This window comes from Falco punctatus (genome assembly GCF_963210335.1).
Source record: "Falco punctatus genome assembly, chromosome: 4".
Classification (NCBI taxonomy): Eukaryota; Metazoa; Chordata; class Aves; order Falconiformes; family Falconidae; genus Falco; species Falco punctatus.
In genome coordinates, this window is record NC_137583.1 from 37,672,318 (window position 1) to 37,690,501 (window position 18,184).

Below are 18,184 nucleotides of genomic sequence, written 5' to 3' on the forward strand. Positions count from 1 at the left end.
CATTGCTGCACTGGTGGAGAACAGTACAGCGGCGCTGCCAAACCTCAGAGGGTCAGATCAAAAGTCTCACTGCAGGACTTTCCTCCAGCCTTTTCTTCTGGAAAGAGGTACCTACAGCATCATCATGCCCACATCCATCTTCCCTGAACACTATCCACATCTGCAACTCACTTCCCAGTTGTCTCTCGAGGTGCAGCACAATCCTGCTGGCAACCAGGACAGGCACAACTCAAGGCAGGGAAACTTGTGCCTGTGGCTGTGACAACATGGAGCAGCACCTCAAGAGTCCCCACACTCACCCTGACCATGGTTAGCAGGATTTGGGATCACAAGCAGACTGCTGGCCACCACTCATGTCTGCAGCAACTCCTACCAAGTAAGCTTGTTTTGAATCACAGTATTTCTGAGGACAGACACAAGGAAAGTAGGCTATGCGTGGCCCTGCGGGCACACAAGTCAATGCATCAGGAGCTGCCTCTCAGTACTGGTTGGGCACATACAGCATTTAGAGAATTGCCTCAAGCAGCAGCCTTTCTGCAACTCTCCTGTTATTTTTCTGGCTTCTTGTCACTTGAAATGTCCTTGATTGCAAAGAGGAAAGTGACAACAGGCACTTCAAGGTTACTTTGCAGAATCACAGTTGAAGATGCCCTGAAATGGGAACTAAGGTGGAACAGATATCTTGCACCGCAAGAGGAGGCAACCCAGCTGGGAACGCAGCGCCGGATGAAAGGTAACCCAGCAGCAGTAAGACTAAGCTAAGGGCAAAACAAACCAGCCCAAGCTAGACTCCAGGATAACAGAGCATTTAGCAGCAAGCTCAGCAGAACCAGTCTTCTCTGAAATCAGGGGTATTCTCCAGGAACAGCTGTCCCTACAGCAAGTCCCCAGTGCAAGCAGAAGAGATCTTAAGTTGGCAAAGGCAAGTCTCAGCTGGCAGCCTAGTCCTCCCTAGGAGATGCCTAGATACAGCACAGTGAAGGAGTGAGCTGACAAACTGCCTAGCGTGTGTCCTAGTACAAGTGAGAGACCATCAAGCTCCCTCACGTACCAGCAGAGCTGCTTCCATTCAGTGAAATGGAAGATCCACAACACAGATGGGAAACACAAACTACCTACTCCTCCTGGAACACAGCTTTACAATATTTGCTGCTGCCAAAGCCTGTGATGACCTGGGGGAAGCCTGTACAGAAGCCATGTACATGATATACCTCAAGTTTATGAAAAAATAATCATTAGCATGAGATCTGGAGCACATGGGAACAATAAATGCCAGGGCATCTGAGCCACAAAGGCACTTGAATCCTCATAATAAAGCCATGTCTTGAGCTGGCACTTGAAGTGTTCCCCCTACCTGGAAAAGCAGCCTTTCTCAGATTATGCTGGTGTGCCATGACGTTGTTTGCCTTTCTTTCACAGCTCGTTCAGAATAAGCAGCTCTCACAAACCCTGCCCAATTTTATGGTTTTAAAAAGTCTTGGTCAGAACAATTCTGATTCTTGAGCTTTATCCGCAACATCATTGCACAGCTCTTCCACCCCAGGAAGTTGTTCTCTGGGTGAAAATTCGGGTCTGAAGTTGTTCTGAGGGACCTGATCCTGAGACTTCCAACTGCAGAAGTATTTGTGGGGTGAGGGGAACAGAGGCATCTTCAGTTTCCTCCAGCAAAGAGTCTGGAGCTCATGCCTGGAGTCCATATTTTTTTGCAGTGTCATTTACAGAACTTCATGCTTAAAAAGAATTGGAGGTTGGTTTTGTTTTGGAGGAGAAAAGAATCAGTTTCTTCTAGGTTTAGATAGGAAAAAATAAGGAGGAAGTAATGATTTTCCATAATCAAAAAATTCCACAAAACCAAAGGTACTGCTTTTCAAGAACCCTATCAAGAAATATCTACTGCCAGGATACATCACATTTTAAGTGCAGTTGGCGGGGCGTGGTGGGGGTGGGTGGTAGACACTGAGCTTTCTTTTCATTTTTGTTGTATCCGTTTTGACTTCTGGCTTCCAAGGCTGCACGTGTGGATGAATGAGAGTCAGGAAATAAAGCAAAAACTTTGACGACCTCCTTCCAAGACAAACGGCCGGCAAGTTAAATAAAGTCTACTTATTTTACTTCTGGATTGACAAGTTCCTTTAGCCAAGAGAAACAGACCCAAGACCTAGTTTGTGAAGGCTGCTCCTGCCAAAAATATGCTCTAGGAGGAGTTTTTTAAGCTTGCTGGCAGCTGCTGCCTGATTCTTCTTTAAATAGGAGTAAGGATAAAACATCAGCAAAAACACATCCCAAGTTCTCAGGAGCAGGGTGGAAGGTCAAGACCACGATTTCTAAATGGAAGAGACACAATACTACCTGCCAGCTTACCCTCCGAGCCATAACACAGCTCCATGCACGCACATTTAGAGTTATGATTGTCAAGGACAGTTTCCCAAAGGTCAGAAGAGGCCAAGGCCAAACTGTCCAACACCTTGCTTCCGTCCTCATCCTCACCAGCTGTACTGTAATTCAGCAGAAGATGGAGGAAGCAGTCTTAAAAACCTCTGGCCAGCTCACAGTGCTGCCAGATAACCTCACACTTCTTCCAAGTAGCGCTGGCATGCTCCAGACACCATGTTTCTAGAGCACACATCCCAAATACACTTTGTCATTACCATTTTCTCCCCTAGAGAGAACTTAACGCAGACATGCATGCAGAGAGGGAGCTAGCTCTGTCTCTGCAGACAGTTCCAAGTAAGATCTGTCGGGTTTCTTCAGTTTTTTTTTTTAAAAAGCAGTCTCCTTCGGAGTAATGTGCATAGAATTTTAATTTACTCAACTAGACAAATGAACACTTTCCCATTTGCAGCCTAAATTGTTCTCTAAGTGCCTAGATGGCTGTCAGCATCATGGTATCTCTGTACCTCTTGATTTTTAGTTTCACAAAGCACCTTTGTAAGCATTATATACCCCAGGCTCCCACAGCACGAAGTGAAAATCTGTACACTCAGGTTCTCAGATCAAGGGCATTCTGGTCACCTGACCAACCCTCCAACAGCCTTCTTTCTTTTTCTCCTCAACCTGCCTACAGGCTGCTGTGTGAGGTGGAAGACAACTGGACTCATCCCCAGACCTCTCTCGGGTCTTTTCACAATTGAGTTTCAAAGTTCATTTCCACTGTTTTTGTTCCACGCTACTGGGATTGGCATGACCCTGAGCATATCAGCGACAGAAACTTCCACATGAGTACGTCATGTCGTGAACAAGGAACACAGAGACATCACCCGTTATTGTATCCAGCAGCACACGGGGACTCTGCCAAAAACCAGACTTGTTTTCAGCAGGAGCTTATGCAAAGATCTGTCTGTCCACATAACCAAGGCCGGGGAGGGGGAAGTATCATCTCTACCTACTTGCTGCAGGTTTAGACCAGGCTTATAACCAATAAGCTTTTAAAGGTGAAGAAGCTACATGCTCACCCCGCAGTGCAAAGCAGACTTCTCCAAAAAGGCTTCTCAGATGCTTTAGCAGCTGGATCTCCAGCCACTTGCACAAGCACACAAGAACACTGCTGGGAGGAAGCAAGTGCTTGCACAACTGCCAAAGACCACGGCTCGGTGCAGGCAGATGACAGGGTGGCCAGGAAAGCATTACTCGCTGGTATTCTCTACCAGTGGAAAAAAGCTGTGCTGAAGAAGCCTGGAAGACCCCTTAAACTGGATTTCTCTGGCCCACAGGACAAAGTAACCCAGAAACAAAGGATGCAGCGCTGATGGCAACTACAACACTTTGCCTCTCCTGCCCGCTCTTTCAGAGTTAACTTTGGCCATGGCTTTCCAGCTGGCACCTCAGACCTTGGCTCATGGGCAATTAGATCCTGCTGCCAAACCATTTCCCAACAGTGTAACACATGAGGGGTTTTATTTATCACTGAGCTTTTGATAAACATTTTAGCAGGCAGGGCAAACCCCTCCAGCAGCTGGATAACCCCACCAAAATGACCTGAGGCAGGTAAGGTATTTGCAGCAATCAAGAAAGTCACAAGATAGAGCAAAGCCCACAACTCAAGAGTCTGATGAGCTGCCAAAACAGCCACCACCTTTCTGCCTACTAAGAAGCCCTGAAAAGGATAAACAGCAGCTACTCAAATCACCTGCCTAAGCAGGACTCAACAACATTCATTATTCTGTTAGGCTGCAGCTTTGCTGTAAGACAGCAGCATTTTTCGGTAATTCCTGTAGATGATCTCAAACTATTCACGAAGCACCTGCTGTATCACACTGTCTCGGAAGAGTTGGCAAGCCAAATTTTCAGAAACTGTTCAAATCACTGGCACATGAGGACATCAGGAACGATACTAGCACTGCTTCTTCCTTGCTAGGTCAGAAAGTACCACCACAACTCTTTCTCCCCTCTGTGATTACTCTGGGAAATAGCTTGCACTTGCTCACAGCAGCCAGAAGAGCCACAGCTGCACGCAACATTTGGGATCAGCGTGCCAGCTCTGCTGTTGGTATGACTGAGACCTTAAAGCCAACCAGGAAAAAAACACAAAGAGCAGAAGTCCAAGAGCAAAACAGAAGATTTCTGAAGCACCTTTAAGCATCACTAAATACCTTTCACCATACCCTAAACTGTGACAATTAAAATAAAAATCCCTCTGCAACACAGCAAGCTCCAGACTCCCCGAGTTTGTTCTGCAGGCTGCAGCACTACTGGGTTTCCATCTCTAGCCTCCCCTGCCATCTCCCCCAGTGCCTAGAGGCCAGAGCTCTGCCATCCCAGACACAATTGCTCCTCTTCTGCCCCAAAGCAAGACCCTGAAGTGATGCAGTCAGGACCTGGTGGCCCAGCAGATGCTAAGGATGATGAAAGCAGCTGTGATAAGAAAGTGGAAACTCAAAGTCCAGGGAAGCAAGAGAAAAGGAAGGGGGTGTCCCAGGCACAGCAGTGCGCCACAAGCCTCCCCCTTGAGCCAAAGAGCTCACTGTACCCCTAATGAGATCAGATCAGCTAGGCAGGGCAGGGAGCGAAGGCAAGACAGATTCGTGATCCTCACAGCAACCCAAGGCAAACACAGCTGGTCTGCCTTAGCTGAAGGAAGGGACTGGTCTTCATCTGAGCCAGCTCATCAAGGACAGCAAAGCTGTTTTACTTTAGATGTTTTCAAAAGGAAGAAGTTCCTGTTGAACATGAAAGCCACACATGGCTATTTACCCAGGGAAGTGGTGTGGAGCCTAAATTAGGGAAGGCATCAATATGCTCAAGGAGAGTCCTTTCACGGGGCAGGGACTAGCCTGACATCCAGACTGAGCAATGCACGAGGCTGTGCTGTGGGGGAATGGAAAACCGAGAAGGTCTGCTTCCTGATTGGAGACTCTTTCCACTTTGCAACCTCTCCAGGGTTTACTTCAGAAGATTCAATTCTTATTACCACACTTGAGAAACAATAAGGTGTGTTGTGTGTGGGCAGCCACACATGCTTCCCTCACTTGAAGACATTTTTCATACAAAGTATTCTCATAAGGGCTGGCTATTCAGACAGACTCACCCTGTTCTCAGTCAGCCCTGCCAGGTTGCTGAGGCCAGACTCCTGCTTTCACAGCTAACCTGTCAAAGTCCTCTTTGGAAACTCATTCTTCAAGCTTCCCTTGTGCTCCTTATGAGAAGCTCGGTCAGAGTCTCTGTGCTCTCTCAGTGAGAGCCTTCTGCCAATTTTCAGTGTGAAGGTGCTTGTGGCCAGTTTATAGCAAGCCATTCTTGTACAAATACCACACTGCACTTTAAACAGAGCTTTTCCCACTCTGGCATCTCTCTTCTCTGCTGTGTTTGTTCTTCCTGAGCTTTTGGCTTGTTAGGTTAAAAAAGCTGTTTCTCTTGCCTCCAACTGGATTTGCATCAGGCTCCCTACAGCAGAAGTCTTGAAGTCTGATGTACCAAGAGAGCAGAGAGGAAAGCAGACAGCTGAAGCAGATAAGTCAGTATAGCACACAGCATTAAACAGATCTTAAAGAAACAGGAGAACTCCAGAGCATTTTATCTCGTTTCCCCCAAGACCACGCTGGGTTAAGTTGTCTTTATGCTAATGCTATGCCAGAAGAAGTTAGCTTCTGCATACTGAAAATAACCGGAGGTGCTGAAGTCCATTCCCGCAGTCACACAGACATTTGTTATTTAGAACAAACAGCCCTCTTGCTTTGGTTAACCATTAAGAGTTTAAATTAAGACACTTTCCTCTTCCACTGAAAGATGATGTGAGTTATTTAAGAGAGATAGGATCTGTGTTCCTGCTAATACAAGAATATCGCTGTATTGCACATGGGAGCCAATCACTTCACATCAAAAACAATCTAGGTTTTACTACAAGCCACCTGGAGAAGACTGTACAAGGACTCTTGTCATTAGTCTTCAAGAGGCGCTCACTTTTCACCATGCTCACCTCAGGAACACTTTCAGAGGGCAGTGGAGGTATTTCATTGGGAACCACCCCTCCTTCTACTGGGCAGGCTTGCTGTTGGGAGCTATTTTGTTGTTTTTAAGGGTAAGAGTTGACTATTTTGCCAGACCAGAATTAAGACATCACAACAGTACTTTGAAAGAGGCATTTGTTGCACAAGCAGAATGCAGGCTTTGAGGAAAAGGTGTAAGCTACACCTTGGTGCGCAAGTGCACACATACACAACAAGATGTGTACCTTGTTGCTCCATCCAGTTCAAGTATTCTCACCACTACTTATTTCACCTCTCCCGTCTGCCCCAGTTTGCTCTATGGCGGCAGCAGCTACAAGTTCTGGCATGTGGGTGCAGCCCTGTGGAGACACAGCACTGGCTCTGAGGAGCTCACAGTCTACAAGAAGGGGAGAAAGCCTTCTGTACAGCAGCCTCAAAGAGTAGGTCATGCTGCAGACAGGGGTAAAAGCTCTGAAATTATATTTCTGGACACATTACTGGGGTGCCTGCCACTTTCTATTCCCAGTTTAATCTGGGCATCTGACACAGCAAGGTCTCAGAAAAAGGCTGACCAAAGCTAAGTTATGTGGTCATCAGAAAACCACACTGACCAATTTGGTTCATTTATAACTGGTAAGCGAAGTGACATGGTCTCAAGTCCACAGGTTTGTTAGGATTGTAGCTTTAGATTTCTCTGAAACATAGTAAGGGCAGAGGGAAGCTTAAAGATAAGCTCACACATGGGACTGAACATGCGACGGGGAGATCCCATACTGTGCCACTGCAGAAGGCACGCTCCAACACTCCTTGCCTTGCACTTCTGCAAGCACCAGGAAATTGGCCCCCGCTTCAAAGGAGCTGCCTCAAAGCATCCACACCACCAGAGATGTGCACAAACAAGAACAGACGAGGCACCGGGGGAGGTATCAACAGTACATCCCAGTGCTCTCACGTCTACAGCACAAGTGAATTTGCAGGAAGTCTTTCTTTAAGAGAGCATGATGGATTTTGCCAGTTAGCAAAGGTCTACTTTAAGGAGCAAAAAGCCAAGTGGCAAGAGCTTGAATAAAAGTGGCAAAGTTTCCTAAAGGTTGGTAACCTGCCAGGACACTGGCACAATCAGGAGGCTGACGTATAGCTTCCGACTCTTAGTGTCTAAGAGAGGAGGAATGTTCTCCAAAGTTTTCTGGTTTGGAAACAAAAGGGAAAAGACAGTAGTTCATTTAACTTAGGGAGACGTTATCCTGGAGTGACCCTGTCATGTTATTGAAAGGATGACAGTAAAACTGTATAAACCACTATGGACCAACAGCAATTTTTCAGAGGACCACAAGATTTTTCTGCTGTTAATCTAGATGCTATTCTGGAGCAGGGCCCAAAGGAGAAACTCAAGATTTAATGCTCTCTCTCATGTTTTAAGGAACGTATTTTACGATCCAATTGAGATGCTCTAGTTTCAAGTCTGCATCAAACATGCAAGTAGGAGCCACCCTATTTTTGGAACTGACTTGAAGGCAACACAGACCGAAGAACTCCATTGGGAAAGCCAGTGTCATATTTAAACAAATTTGACAAACCTCAGAAAGTACGAACTCCCACATTAAAGCTAAGGCAGATCTAGAGCAAGAATTGTCTTGTCCTCTATAACCCCTTCGTCTCAGCCCTCCTCCAGAAACTAATACTGAATATAGTCTGTAACAGACCTTTTCAGTAGGGAAGTCTGTCACCTACTCCCCTCTCTCCCATCATTTCGTAAGAATACCAGGCAGCAAGTCTACATGCAGTGCCTCCTGGCATTTACACAGACCCCATCCTTTTGATGCTCAGTGTGTTCCTTTTCAGAGCTCTTTGCTATGGCATGAAAGATTTTTACAGCCTAAAGGAAAAGCAAGTGTGTCCCATCAAAGCAGTGAGAGCAGTACTCACCTGGGCTCCTCTAGAGTAGGATCTGAAAATGGTGCAAAATCTTCCTTGCCCTGATGTGTCCCTGCAACAAAGAAAAGTTACAGCTATGAAATGTGGAGAATCAAATCCTATACTGCACACCTCCTACTGGACCTAACAAAAAATAAAATAAATATTCAGTGTTGATCTTGTCAGAGCTTTAGAACATGTATGGTACCCAAACTGCTCTGCATGGTGTTTCCTGGTAGGTGCATCACCACCTTTGGTGACAGTCAGATGTGCTTCAGAGGTCCTTGCTGTCATTGTGCTTTCCACAGAGAAGGTACAAACAAAACCCACTGAACTTCACTACTACCTTAAGATGTATGAGGATGCAAGTCTTTTACTTCCTCAGGCAAAGGATTTTTTCTCTAGTTCCCTACAGTCCATGGGAGTTTGGAGTCAGAGTAAGACTGCAGACCTCTCCTAGTCATGGAAAATAGCTGACCTATTGTAAAATGAACGTAAGCACTCAAGATAGGAGAAATTGTCTTGCACTGCCTAGTTTTACTTATTTTTCTAAATACGTTTTAACCACAAATGAAAGGAAGTATCTTTATATCCAGATCTCTGACAGACCTGGCCAACCATACCCTACAGACAGCTCAGGAACAGGACGAAGGAACAGCGTTTCTAGCCTGCTTGACAATAAGGGGCTATTCAGTCACTATCATTTGTCTTGACTGCAACTCTTGACGTGGATTAAGTAAGTTTGACTACATTAGCAGCACCTCTCAGTGCCTGCGGGAACATCTGGAACAGCGAGCCAGAGCCCAGCACACTGATTTAACCAGTGTACACTGAAATGCATCAGGGTAATCAAAGACATGTTATGATGTTTGTCATATCTATTCGCTGGGCCAGGATAAAAGACAGATTAATGACCACTGAGAAGCCTGATGAATCCTTCAGTCCCAGATTTGCACCAGCTATATGAAAAAAGCACTGACCTCAAGTTCAGGACAGCCATTCTTTCAAATTAATATTCAGTTTAAATTCTTTCAGTCTGAAGCTTTCAAGGATCATATTATTGGTCCTGGACATCAATTTCACAGTCTGTGTGTGCTTACATATCCTTCTCCCCCAACAATCAAATATTGGGTTGCACGAGGAAAGTAATGGTAAAAGATTACACTAAGGCAATGTAAACCAATGCTACCATCTTTTCAGGTCCTGTGCTGGCTCTCCAGCTCAAGAATTACAGTATAATAAGAAGAGGGTTTCAAGCAGAAAGCGGGAAGTAACTACACACTTGGGGCTGAAATGTTAAAATTGACATCTTACAAGAGACACAAAAGAATCTAAGTGGCACATATAAGCACACCAGCTAGAAGAGATAAATTAGCTGCTTCTGTTCTTTTGTAAGAAAAATGAGGACATTCAGCCTCAGAGAGCAGGGATATAATTAAACCACAGAACTATATGCTGCTGGAGTCAGTCACTGAGGCTCAGAACATGGTGTTCATTCCTATTTAACAATTCACACAGATTACTAATACTTCTGTTACTTGATACAAGCGCTGGTGAAGGGGCTATTTAACTTCATGTTTTAGGGCCTGTGTCATCCCCTACTAGATCTGGGTGAAATCCAGAATCGGATCAGGCTACCTATCTTTCCTCTTTCATCTACTGGATTGCTGTGTCAGCTCGTCAGCAGGTTAAACCTCAGACAGAGCTTGGCCAGAAGGACTCCAGATCTCCCTCCACTGCTGACAGATAAGGCAGGGCCACCCCACCCTTGCAGTGTTCTCCCATCTCCATCCCACTGTCAGGTCACTCCAGTAAGTCCTGCTCTCCAGTGGTTTACCATACTCTGACACTAACTGGGAGGTCTATTCACTGCTCTTGTTCTAATTTTCTACTCAAGTCACTGAGAAATATCCAGCTTCTGTGCCTACTAAGGGCTTCACCCATTTTTTTCCTCCACTTCTCCTATTCTCTTGTCTACATTTCTCATCCTAAGATTTAAAGAAAACACAGTATTGCTTCCAAAATAGTATGGTTCTCAATCACTGAGGGAACAGTATGGGAACATAGTCGGGTATGACTAAGAAAGACTGAAATTGGACTGTATCAATAATGAACAGCATGCTGTTTGTGCTACTTGACCAATGGAAAGAAGTGTGGTTTGCTAGAGTATCTCACTGGTAAGAACAGCTAGCAAGCCTCGCCACACACCTGGGGATGCTCTGCACTCTGCGCAGCTCAGTACAGCATCCCACTAGCAGCACCACGGCCCCCACTCACCGGTCCTGTGCTTGCAGCCAAAGTGGCTCAGAAAGACTCACCAGAGTTCCAGCTTGACCCTTCTGCCATCCAACAAGATAGTAGTGGTCTTGTAGTCAATTCCTGAAAGGAAACCAATAAAAAGCTGAGTAAACACTGAGCAGGTCTTCAGAGATGGACAAGAAAGCTGCTCTGCCCACACAGCTCTATCGTTTCATGTTTACGGAAAGTGATGTTTTCTCCCCCTCGCTCTATTGCGTGTTTGCGGTGAGCCTACAGCGACTTGATAGAAATAGACCTCTGCTTCAAGGCAAAGATACTCTTGTGGAGATCTATCCCTCTCTAAAAATATAAATAAACCCTGGATTGCTTCTTACTTCTTCACTGTTGAATAAAACCTGTTAGGACTCAAGCTGTAGGAGATTCAGTGGTCTGTAGCATTATCCCAAGTGACAGTGTTAAAATACAGACTTTTGTGGGGGTGAGGCAGAGAAACAAACAATTTAGAAGCATCTCCGCTAAGTCAGCCTGTAGACTCACCATCTCTCAACAAACATCACTGCCTGAAACAGTCAAAGGACATTTCCAGAGGCGGGCGATACTGAAAGCCTGTCCAGAGAGTCCTGCTGCTGCTTCTGAGCAGCTCTCTGTTGTGTATCACTCAGGGTCAGGTAAGGCAGAAAGTACTCAGTCTTTATTACGAGCTGAGAAGGCAGCACGGACAACTGCTTTCCCTAGAGCCGTTGTACCAGAGCAGCAGCAGACCCTCCAAACCACCCCACCAGGCTGTGCTGACAAGTGACTCGTTGGCACAAGGGCTGCCCACCATCTTCAGATACACAAAGGGTTTATTAAAAATTGGGAGCCTGTCTCACATTCAGACAGAGATGTTTAAAAAAGGGGCAACTCCACTTGCAAGCAACGTGCCCAAACCGAGACGAACACACTGCTCCTGTGGCCCCAGGCACAGGAGGGAAGAGGCACAACAGCATCTGCCGGCTCCTTCCCCAAAGCCTGCGCTCGGGAACGGCCAACGGGCACCAGGTGCCCAGGAAAAGCAGCTTCTTCACAAGCTCCAGTTAATAAACTTCAAGTGTATTGAAGTTGCTTAAACAAAGCACCACGCACCTTTACTACACACCCACTAAAGCATAAACTAATTTACAATCATCTTTATTAAAGCAGAGTCACTTCACTCAGATTAGATCAACTTTATTTTTTCCTCTTGCCAATAGATAGCAAACTTTGAATCTATATTAAAAACCCACCGTTGTGTTACGACATGTATCTCCCTTTTCCTGCAAGAGGAATACTGCCCCGATAACCAAACAGACAAGTTTGTCAATAAAGCAAATGGATTTTTCTGAGTCATCAGCAGGAGCTCCCTCTTAGTGAAAAACAAATTAGATTTCAGGCTTCACAGGGTGCTATAAAAAGCAATAAAGATAATTATCTTAAATTCTAACTATTTCCAGTGCTTTATCACAGAAAATAGACAGTTTACATTTTATCTTCCTCCAGAGACAAGCGAATGATCTGTATTTATTTTCAGGCTGATATACATCTCCCTCATCCCCAGGGATGGCAAGCAGTAGTGGGAGCAAGCCTGCTCTGCAGCCAGGAGGGAACATCCAGACATTTGCCCACCAGTTCCTGAGCCAGGATCATCCCCTGCCACAGGCTGACAGGCCGGGCCGTTAGGGAAGGGGTTAATTATGCCCATCGCCCTGTTTCAGATGCAAAATCACAAGAGACTGCTCCACGCAGACTGCTCCACGCAGACCGCCCCATTTCTCGTTAGGCACAAGAGCTCCCTGCAAGCTGTATGTCCTCAGCATCCTCCATGCCAGCAGTCCAGGCACACAGATGGAGCAGTTGCATGAAAGCACCAAGGAGGAGGAACAGAGGTTTTCAGGGCACAGCAGCCACGTGCTTCCAAAACCACGACCATCGAGGTGAAACAAATCACACTATGATCAGCTTTTAAAGTGAGAGAGGTTCGGCTTGACTAGAAAGAGAAGAAAACTCATTAAAGGAAAACGCCACACAAACCCAGAAATGCCTGCATTAGGCTCCACACTCACAAACTGCCAAGCCTACAGCCCCAACAAGGGGAACATAATTTCCTTGTTGCAAATATATACAACTTCATCGCTACAGCAATGCTTTAAATACCCATTCCCTCCATGCCCATTTGAAACTATACCACATACTTCAAACCAGAGCAACACCAGTCTTTGGGCAGAACAATACAGCCATGACCAAAGCAGGCAACCAGCAGAAAACAGCACTGGAAAACTTCCTGAGCTCCTGCTGCAACTGCTCCTTGCTCCAAAGACGCTCAGGGAAATTAAATAGGCAAACCCAGAAGTCCTTTATGTCCTTCATAGTGATGTCTCTGCTCAGAAGAAAAGGCGAGATGGAGGGAGGAAGCCCGAGGTGTGAGGCTGTACTCGCCCTTGCAGATATCCCTTCCCAGGAGACAGGCAGGGATGGCAGCCCATCACTCGTGCACGAAATTGTAAGAGAGCTCACCATGACGGAGTGGTTCTGGCAGACTCTCCAGGCACCTGCTGCCCCACCACACTCGACGTCAAATGCTGAATGCAAAAAGAAAAAAAAAAAAAAATAGGAGAGTACCAAATCTCTCTCTTCATGTTTCCAGACAGTTGCCAGTCAACTGCTTTTGCTGCCTGGCCTCAGGGCAGCCTGTGTCTTTGCGCAGAACTTCTCTCCTTGGCATATGAGTGCTGGAGGTGAAGGGAAAAGCCCTTTGAGGATCACACCCCTGCAGTACTACCACAAAACCTGCCTGAGGAATTCACATAGACTCAAGTTAAAAGCAAAGCTGTTTTGATTCTAGGCTATAGTCAGCATTTAAGCAGTACCTGGTAACATGGGTTGGAGGAAAGTGCTGCACTTTTTAACTCACATACACCAAAACTGGGACTAGGGACTGTATCTACAAAAGGTTCTTGAGCAAACTCTACCTACAAGCCCCCTGATAAGGACAAATACTATGTAACTGCAAAATTTTGGAGAAAATTTCAGCTTCCTCTCTTCCACAAACACTCAGTACATCAGGACAGCTCATAGGGACTTGCATTAAAGCTTGCACCAACTTTTTTTTTTTTTTTTTTTTTTTTTTTGCTGGTTAGCCCTCTGAGCAGGACACAGCTCTCCTGTAGCTGTGCAGGACAGCCATGGATCACTGGTGCTAGAAAATTGCTGTAGCCCAAAACATACTCCCCCCATTTTACAGCTGCCAAGGAGGCTGAGCAGCCCAGCTCACTTTCCTAAGCCCAGCCTACAGCCCAAGCTCAGTCTTGGCTTCACCCCTGTCCCAGGGACATGGGGACAGAGGGCCACAGTCCCACTGGTTGGCCATGCTGCATCAGGGCTACCAGTCTGCCTTTTCATTCCAGGCAGCTCAGACACCAATAAGGTAAGGGAAGTTTTTAAAGTTTAATTTCTGCAGTTGACAGGGTTTCCCCCACCTGAGCATCACCTCTGCTCGCAGCAAGTACAGCTCATTTTGAGACTGACATTTACTCTCCGCCAGAACGTGCTTTGATCCCCTGGAAGGGATGCGCTGCTACAAACCCCACGCGATGCTCCTGCAGCACACAGCACCAGCAAGCCAGCCGACTTGCCGCCAGCTGCTGCCTCCGCAACCCTGCCTGGCCCTTGGGGCATGCAGCACTGGGGGAAAAGAAAACAGTCTTGTTTAAAGCTTATTTTATATCAACTGATCTCTTTCTTGACCAATATCTAGCATGATGCAACAAAATGAATGAGGCTTGGAAAACAAGTCTGGGCTGTTCTCTCTAATTTAGCATTCAGGCCAACTCCTCTGCTATTTTTCCAGTGCTGCTTTAGTCTTCTATTTATGCTGACACCATCTCAAGCTCACTCCTCGAAAAGCGAGCCGACCTGGCACAGGACACTCTGCAAAGTGATCTGGTGTCACTGAGCCTGATGTCAGACACCCAATTCCCCTCTGCAGAGCTGGGTTTCAAGCTCCCAGGCAAGACTCCAGGGAATTCCAAACCTTTATTCCTTTTACCAACTGGTATAAGGAAAACCTAAGAAAGCAAGCCATTTTCCCATGGGAATACACAGGATGTGTTATAGGAAACTCTGACCTCTCCCGAATTACTGATGCGGAGCACAGCACACTTTGCATCAATATGACCTGAAAAACCCCACACCCTACCTTAGCTTAGTTAAAACTTCCACCCAAAAGATTACACCCAATGTGAGCAGGAAAAGTAAAACCCCTCCAAGAGACATTACAATCCTCCAGCATTTGATACTACTTTGTATGAGGCTGTCAGTCACCCCTCCTCTTGGGAATTCATGGCTTGGAGAAAGGCGTCCCTCTGCTCTGCCAAGCCCCTGAACTGCATCTGCACGAGCAGCAGCACACCAAAACCACAACAGAGGAGGAGCAGGCAAGCAGATACGTGGAACTGGAAGCAACATTGGAAAAACGCAGAAAGACAAGGGAGATAAGTATTTCATGCTGCTCTTGGGTTCTCCCTTTAAACAGATTATCATCTCTGGAAAATGGGTTTAAATGGCTCAAGTGAAGACTCTATAAATGTTTACTACTGTAAGCACAGCAGCTTCTTGGCTTTGTGTATGTCTTTGTTTTAGAGAAAAGGAGACAATTTTGCAGTTGCAGACTCTCTAGATGACTGCCCTAACGCCTGGGCAGGGGACCAGAAGGATCACCTACCCTTAAAAAGGCAGATTTGAGCAAAACCTTACCGCAGTAAGAGCAGCACGTGCCTTTTTCCTCCTTTAGCTTTCCAAGGCGATCCTCACTTAGTGCTAGGGTGAGACTGATCCCAGCTCTCAGCGTAACACTAGAGCCAGTACTGCATTTCAGGTTATTGGTCCAAACCAAGCATCCTCCTCCAGAGATGCTCTAGTGATTCAACTCCTAACAGCTTCACTGCACTTATACAAATATCAAAAAGGTACAATCAGGACTCACCCCGTGACAGAGGGATAAAGGGACTCGCTCCACGTTACAGCAAGCCATCAGCAGCTTTTCCTGCAACCTTCCTTGAAGGCTGGGCTGCTGCAGGCTGGCAGCAACATCTCCAGTCTGCGCCTGTAGTGTCTTCAAGAAGAACGTAATTTATTCACAAATCTGGGGCACAAGACATTCCAGGTGATGCTCAAAAATCTCTTGCCAAAGGAGAAAAAAAATTTTTTTTTAAATCCATGCACTCCAGTAAAACAGTGATAGTTTTAAGACAAGCTTGCTTTCCTTCCCAGAGACACTCTACTTATCACTTAAAAGTCATTTGCAGTTTGTGAGAATCAGACTGACCAAAGATACTTTTGCCACCTCATTTCTTAAATGTATTGTTTTCTGCTTGTGGAAGCTCGGAATCCACCACCTCACTTTCTGTTAGTCCACCCACAACAAAAAACAATGTATGTTATTTGAACTTCATTAAAAATATTGTCAGTTCCCCCAGCTTATAGACATGCACTGCACAACGCCAACTCAGCTTTTTTCTTTTTTTTTTTTAATATAATAAATAAACGAAACCCAGTTTAATTTAATAATTCAAAAGAAGTCAACCACCCCATTTACAAAGTGATATACAAGGTCAACAGGCAAAACCTGAGGTATAGAGTGATGATAAGTTAAGGCCAATCCTTCACTTAATGCATTATATAAATCAGAAAATAAGATAAATTGAGTAGAATTTTGTTATCTGTCTGACTAATGCTGCTTTTTGGCAGATTATTATTTCAGCTGTAGAAAAAAATTAAGCCAGAGTGGCTCCATTCTGCAATTCTTCGAATAACAGTGGCTTTTGAGTCCTCAGAGGAGGACTGATGTGTGAGAAGGGCCTGATCTCTCAGCATCCCTAGAGAAACAGTCTGCTCTACTGCAAAATTTTAACACTGGCTCACAAGCCACCAGAAACACTCATGCCACCACAGCACCTCACCCAGCAAGCCTGGTGATGGATTTTCATTTGTGACTGCCATTAGTACAGCCAAAGCTACCATGCCACAACCGTCCAACTGAAAATGCTGGATTTTCCCCCAAAGCATTTCCAGCCATTTCTGTTTTCCTACAGGTCATCAGCTCTGCTGAGTCCAGAAAAACATCTAGGACTTCTTAAAAGGTCTTCTTAAAGGTTTCCAGGTTTAATGCCACACTGACCAGTGACTACTAGGAAGAGGGGAGAGCACGGGGTGGAATAAAAAAAAAAAAAAAAAAATCGAGAACACAAGACAAATATTTAACTTGCTGAGATTTCGCAGTAACCCGAGTAACCAGCTGTGAAGGGCTGGTTGTGCTGCATGGCATTCGAGGATCCTCGGGAGAAAGTGATGTAGGTCTCAGTGAGCAGCTGGCAAATATGTAACTGAAAGAATTAAAGGCATACTATGATTATAAAACAGGCAAACACTGTCAAGAGTATCAGGCAAACTCTGTTTCTCCTGGGGCAGCACTGAGAATACCTCCCAATCAGCGTGGCAGACTTCACAGACAAACCACAATGAATTTGCAACTCAAGTGTTGTGGCAATCCTTACTTAATACACAATGAAGGATCAGAAGCCATAATCATCCAGGATGCAGCTGGTCTTCAATGATTGTTTTCACTGCCACAAAAGTAGATAAACACCAAGAAACACTTTAGAGTGGGTCAATGGATTGTAAATAATTTTTTCTTCCCTTTTGCAAAAAGGAAAACATTAAGAACGAATCTCCAGTGAAGCTTCTCAGCAGCAAGTATTTCAAGAGTTGTGGCTAAGCAGAGATGGATTAATTTAGTTTAAAACCTTTATCACCAGTTCAGAAAACGCTGTGGATGCCAGCAAGGACACCACATCCAACTGAATCTTTGGGAGAACGTAAACTACGTATGAGAGCCCTGTCCCCTCACTGGCCATCCCTTACTGGCCATACTCAGTGGCAGCTGGGCCAGGCTCCCTGGGATAGCCCTGGCAGGGGCCTGGGGTATGGTGTCCCCTCCTCTGAGACCCTCTTGCAGGGCTGGCAGAGCCTGGCTGGGCATTGCTCAGGCCCCCCAGCACACCTCTGGGGATGTGCAGGCAAGTTTATCACCACGTGAGCTAGTAGTGGTCCTACTGTGTGCGCAAGGTGGAGCTGCTAAGAGGTCCCTGCCTCTCCCTCCAAAGGGCTCATGCAAACCTTCCAGCTGGATCAAAGGAGGAGAAACCAACCGGTTCATCTGTGCAAAACTCAGTACAGCGAGCGTGCCCCTGCCTGTACAGATCTCATAACTGGAGCTTTTCTGTGCTCTGTAAGTTCAGCCTAAATCCATTAGTCCAGAAATGAATTCATCCAAAATGCCAGCAATAATCGGGCAGTGTCTAAAGACAATTGTTTATTCTACCAAGTCCCTGGGTGTCACAGATGTTAAGCAGACCTTTCTAAGCCATGACTGACATGGTTGTGTTTTAAAATGGAAAGCTTTGCCCCTGTGTGTGCAGGCACCTGCGTGAGGCTGCTCACCTCCTTCAGAAAGTCAGAGTGGCTGTAGTGTGCCACACACCCAGGGAGAGCTGCCAGCAACAGCAATGGCCAGC

The 18,184-nt window shown here is 45.9% G+C and overlaps 1 protein-coding gene across 1 annotated transcript in view; it reads right to left on the reverse strand.

The window, feature by feature from the left end:
• Positions 1 to 18,184, reverse strand: part of RAB40C (RAB40C, member RAS oncogene family) — a 35,335-nt gene that overhangs the window by 3,654 nt on the left and 13,497 nt on the right. The window contains exons 2-3 of the mRNA XM_080387429.1: positions 10,655 to 10,715; positions 8,349 to 8,409 (exon numbers count right to left, since the gene is read on the reverse strand). Coding sequence (XP_080243555.1) covers positions 8,349 to 8,409; positions 10,655 to 10,715 — 122 coding nt within the window. The remainder of the gene's footprint in view (positions 1 to 8,348; positions 8,410 to 10,654; positions 10,716 to 18,184) is intronic.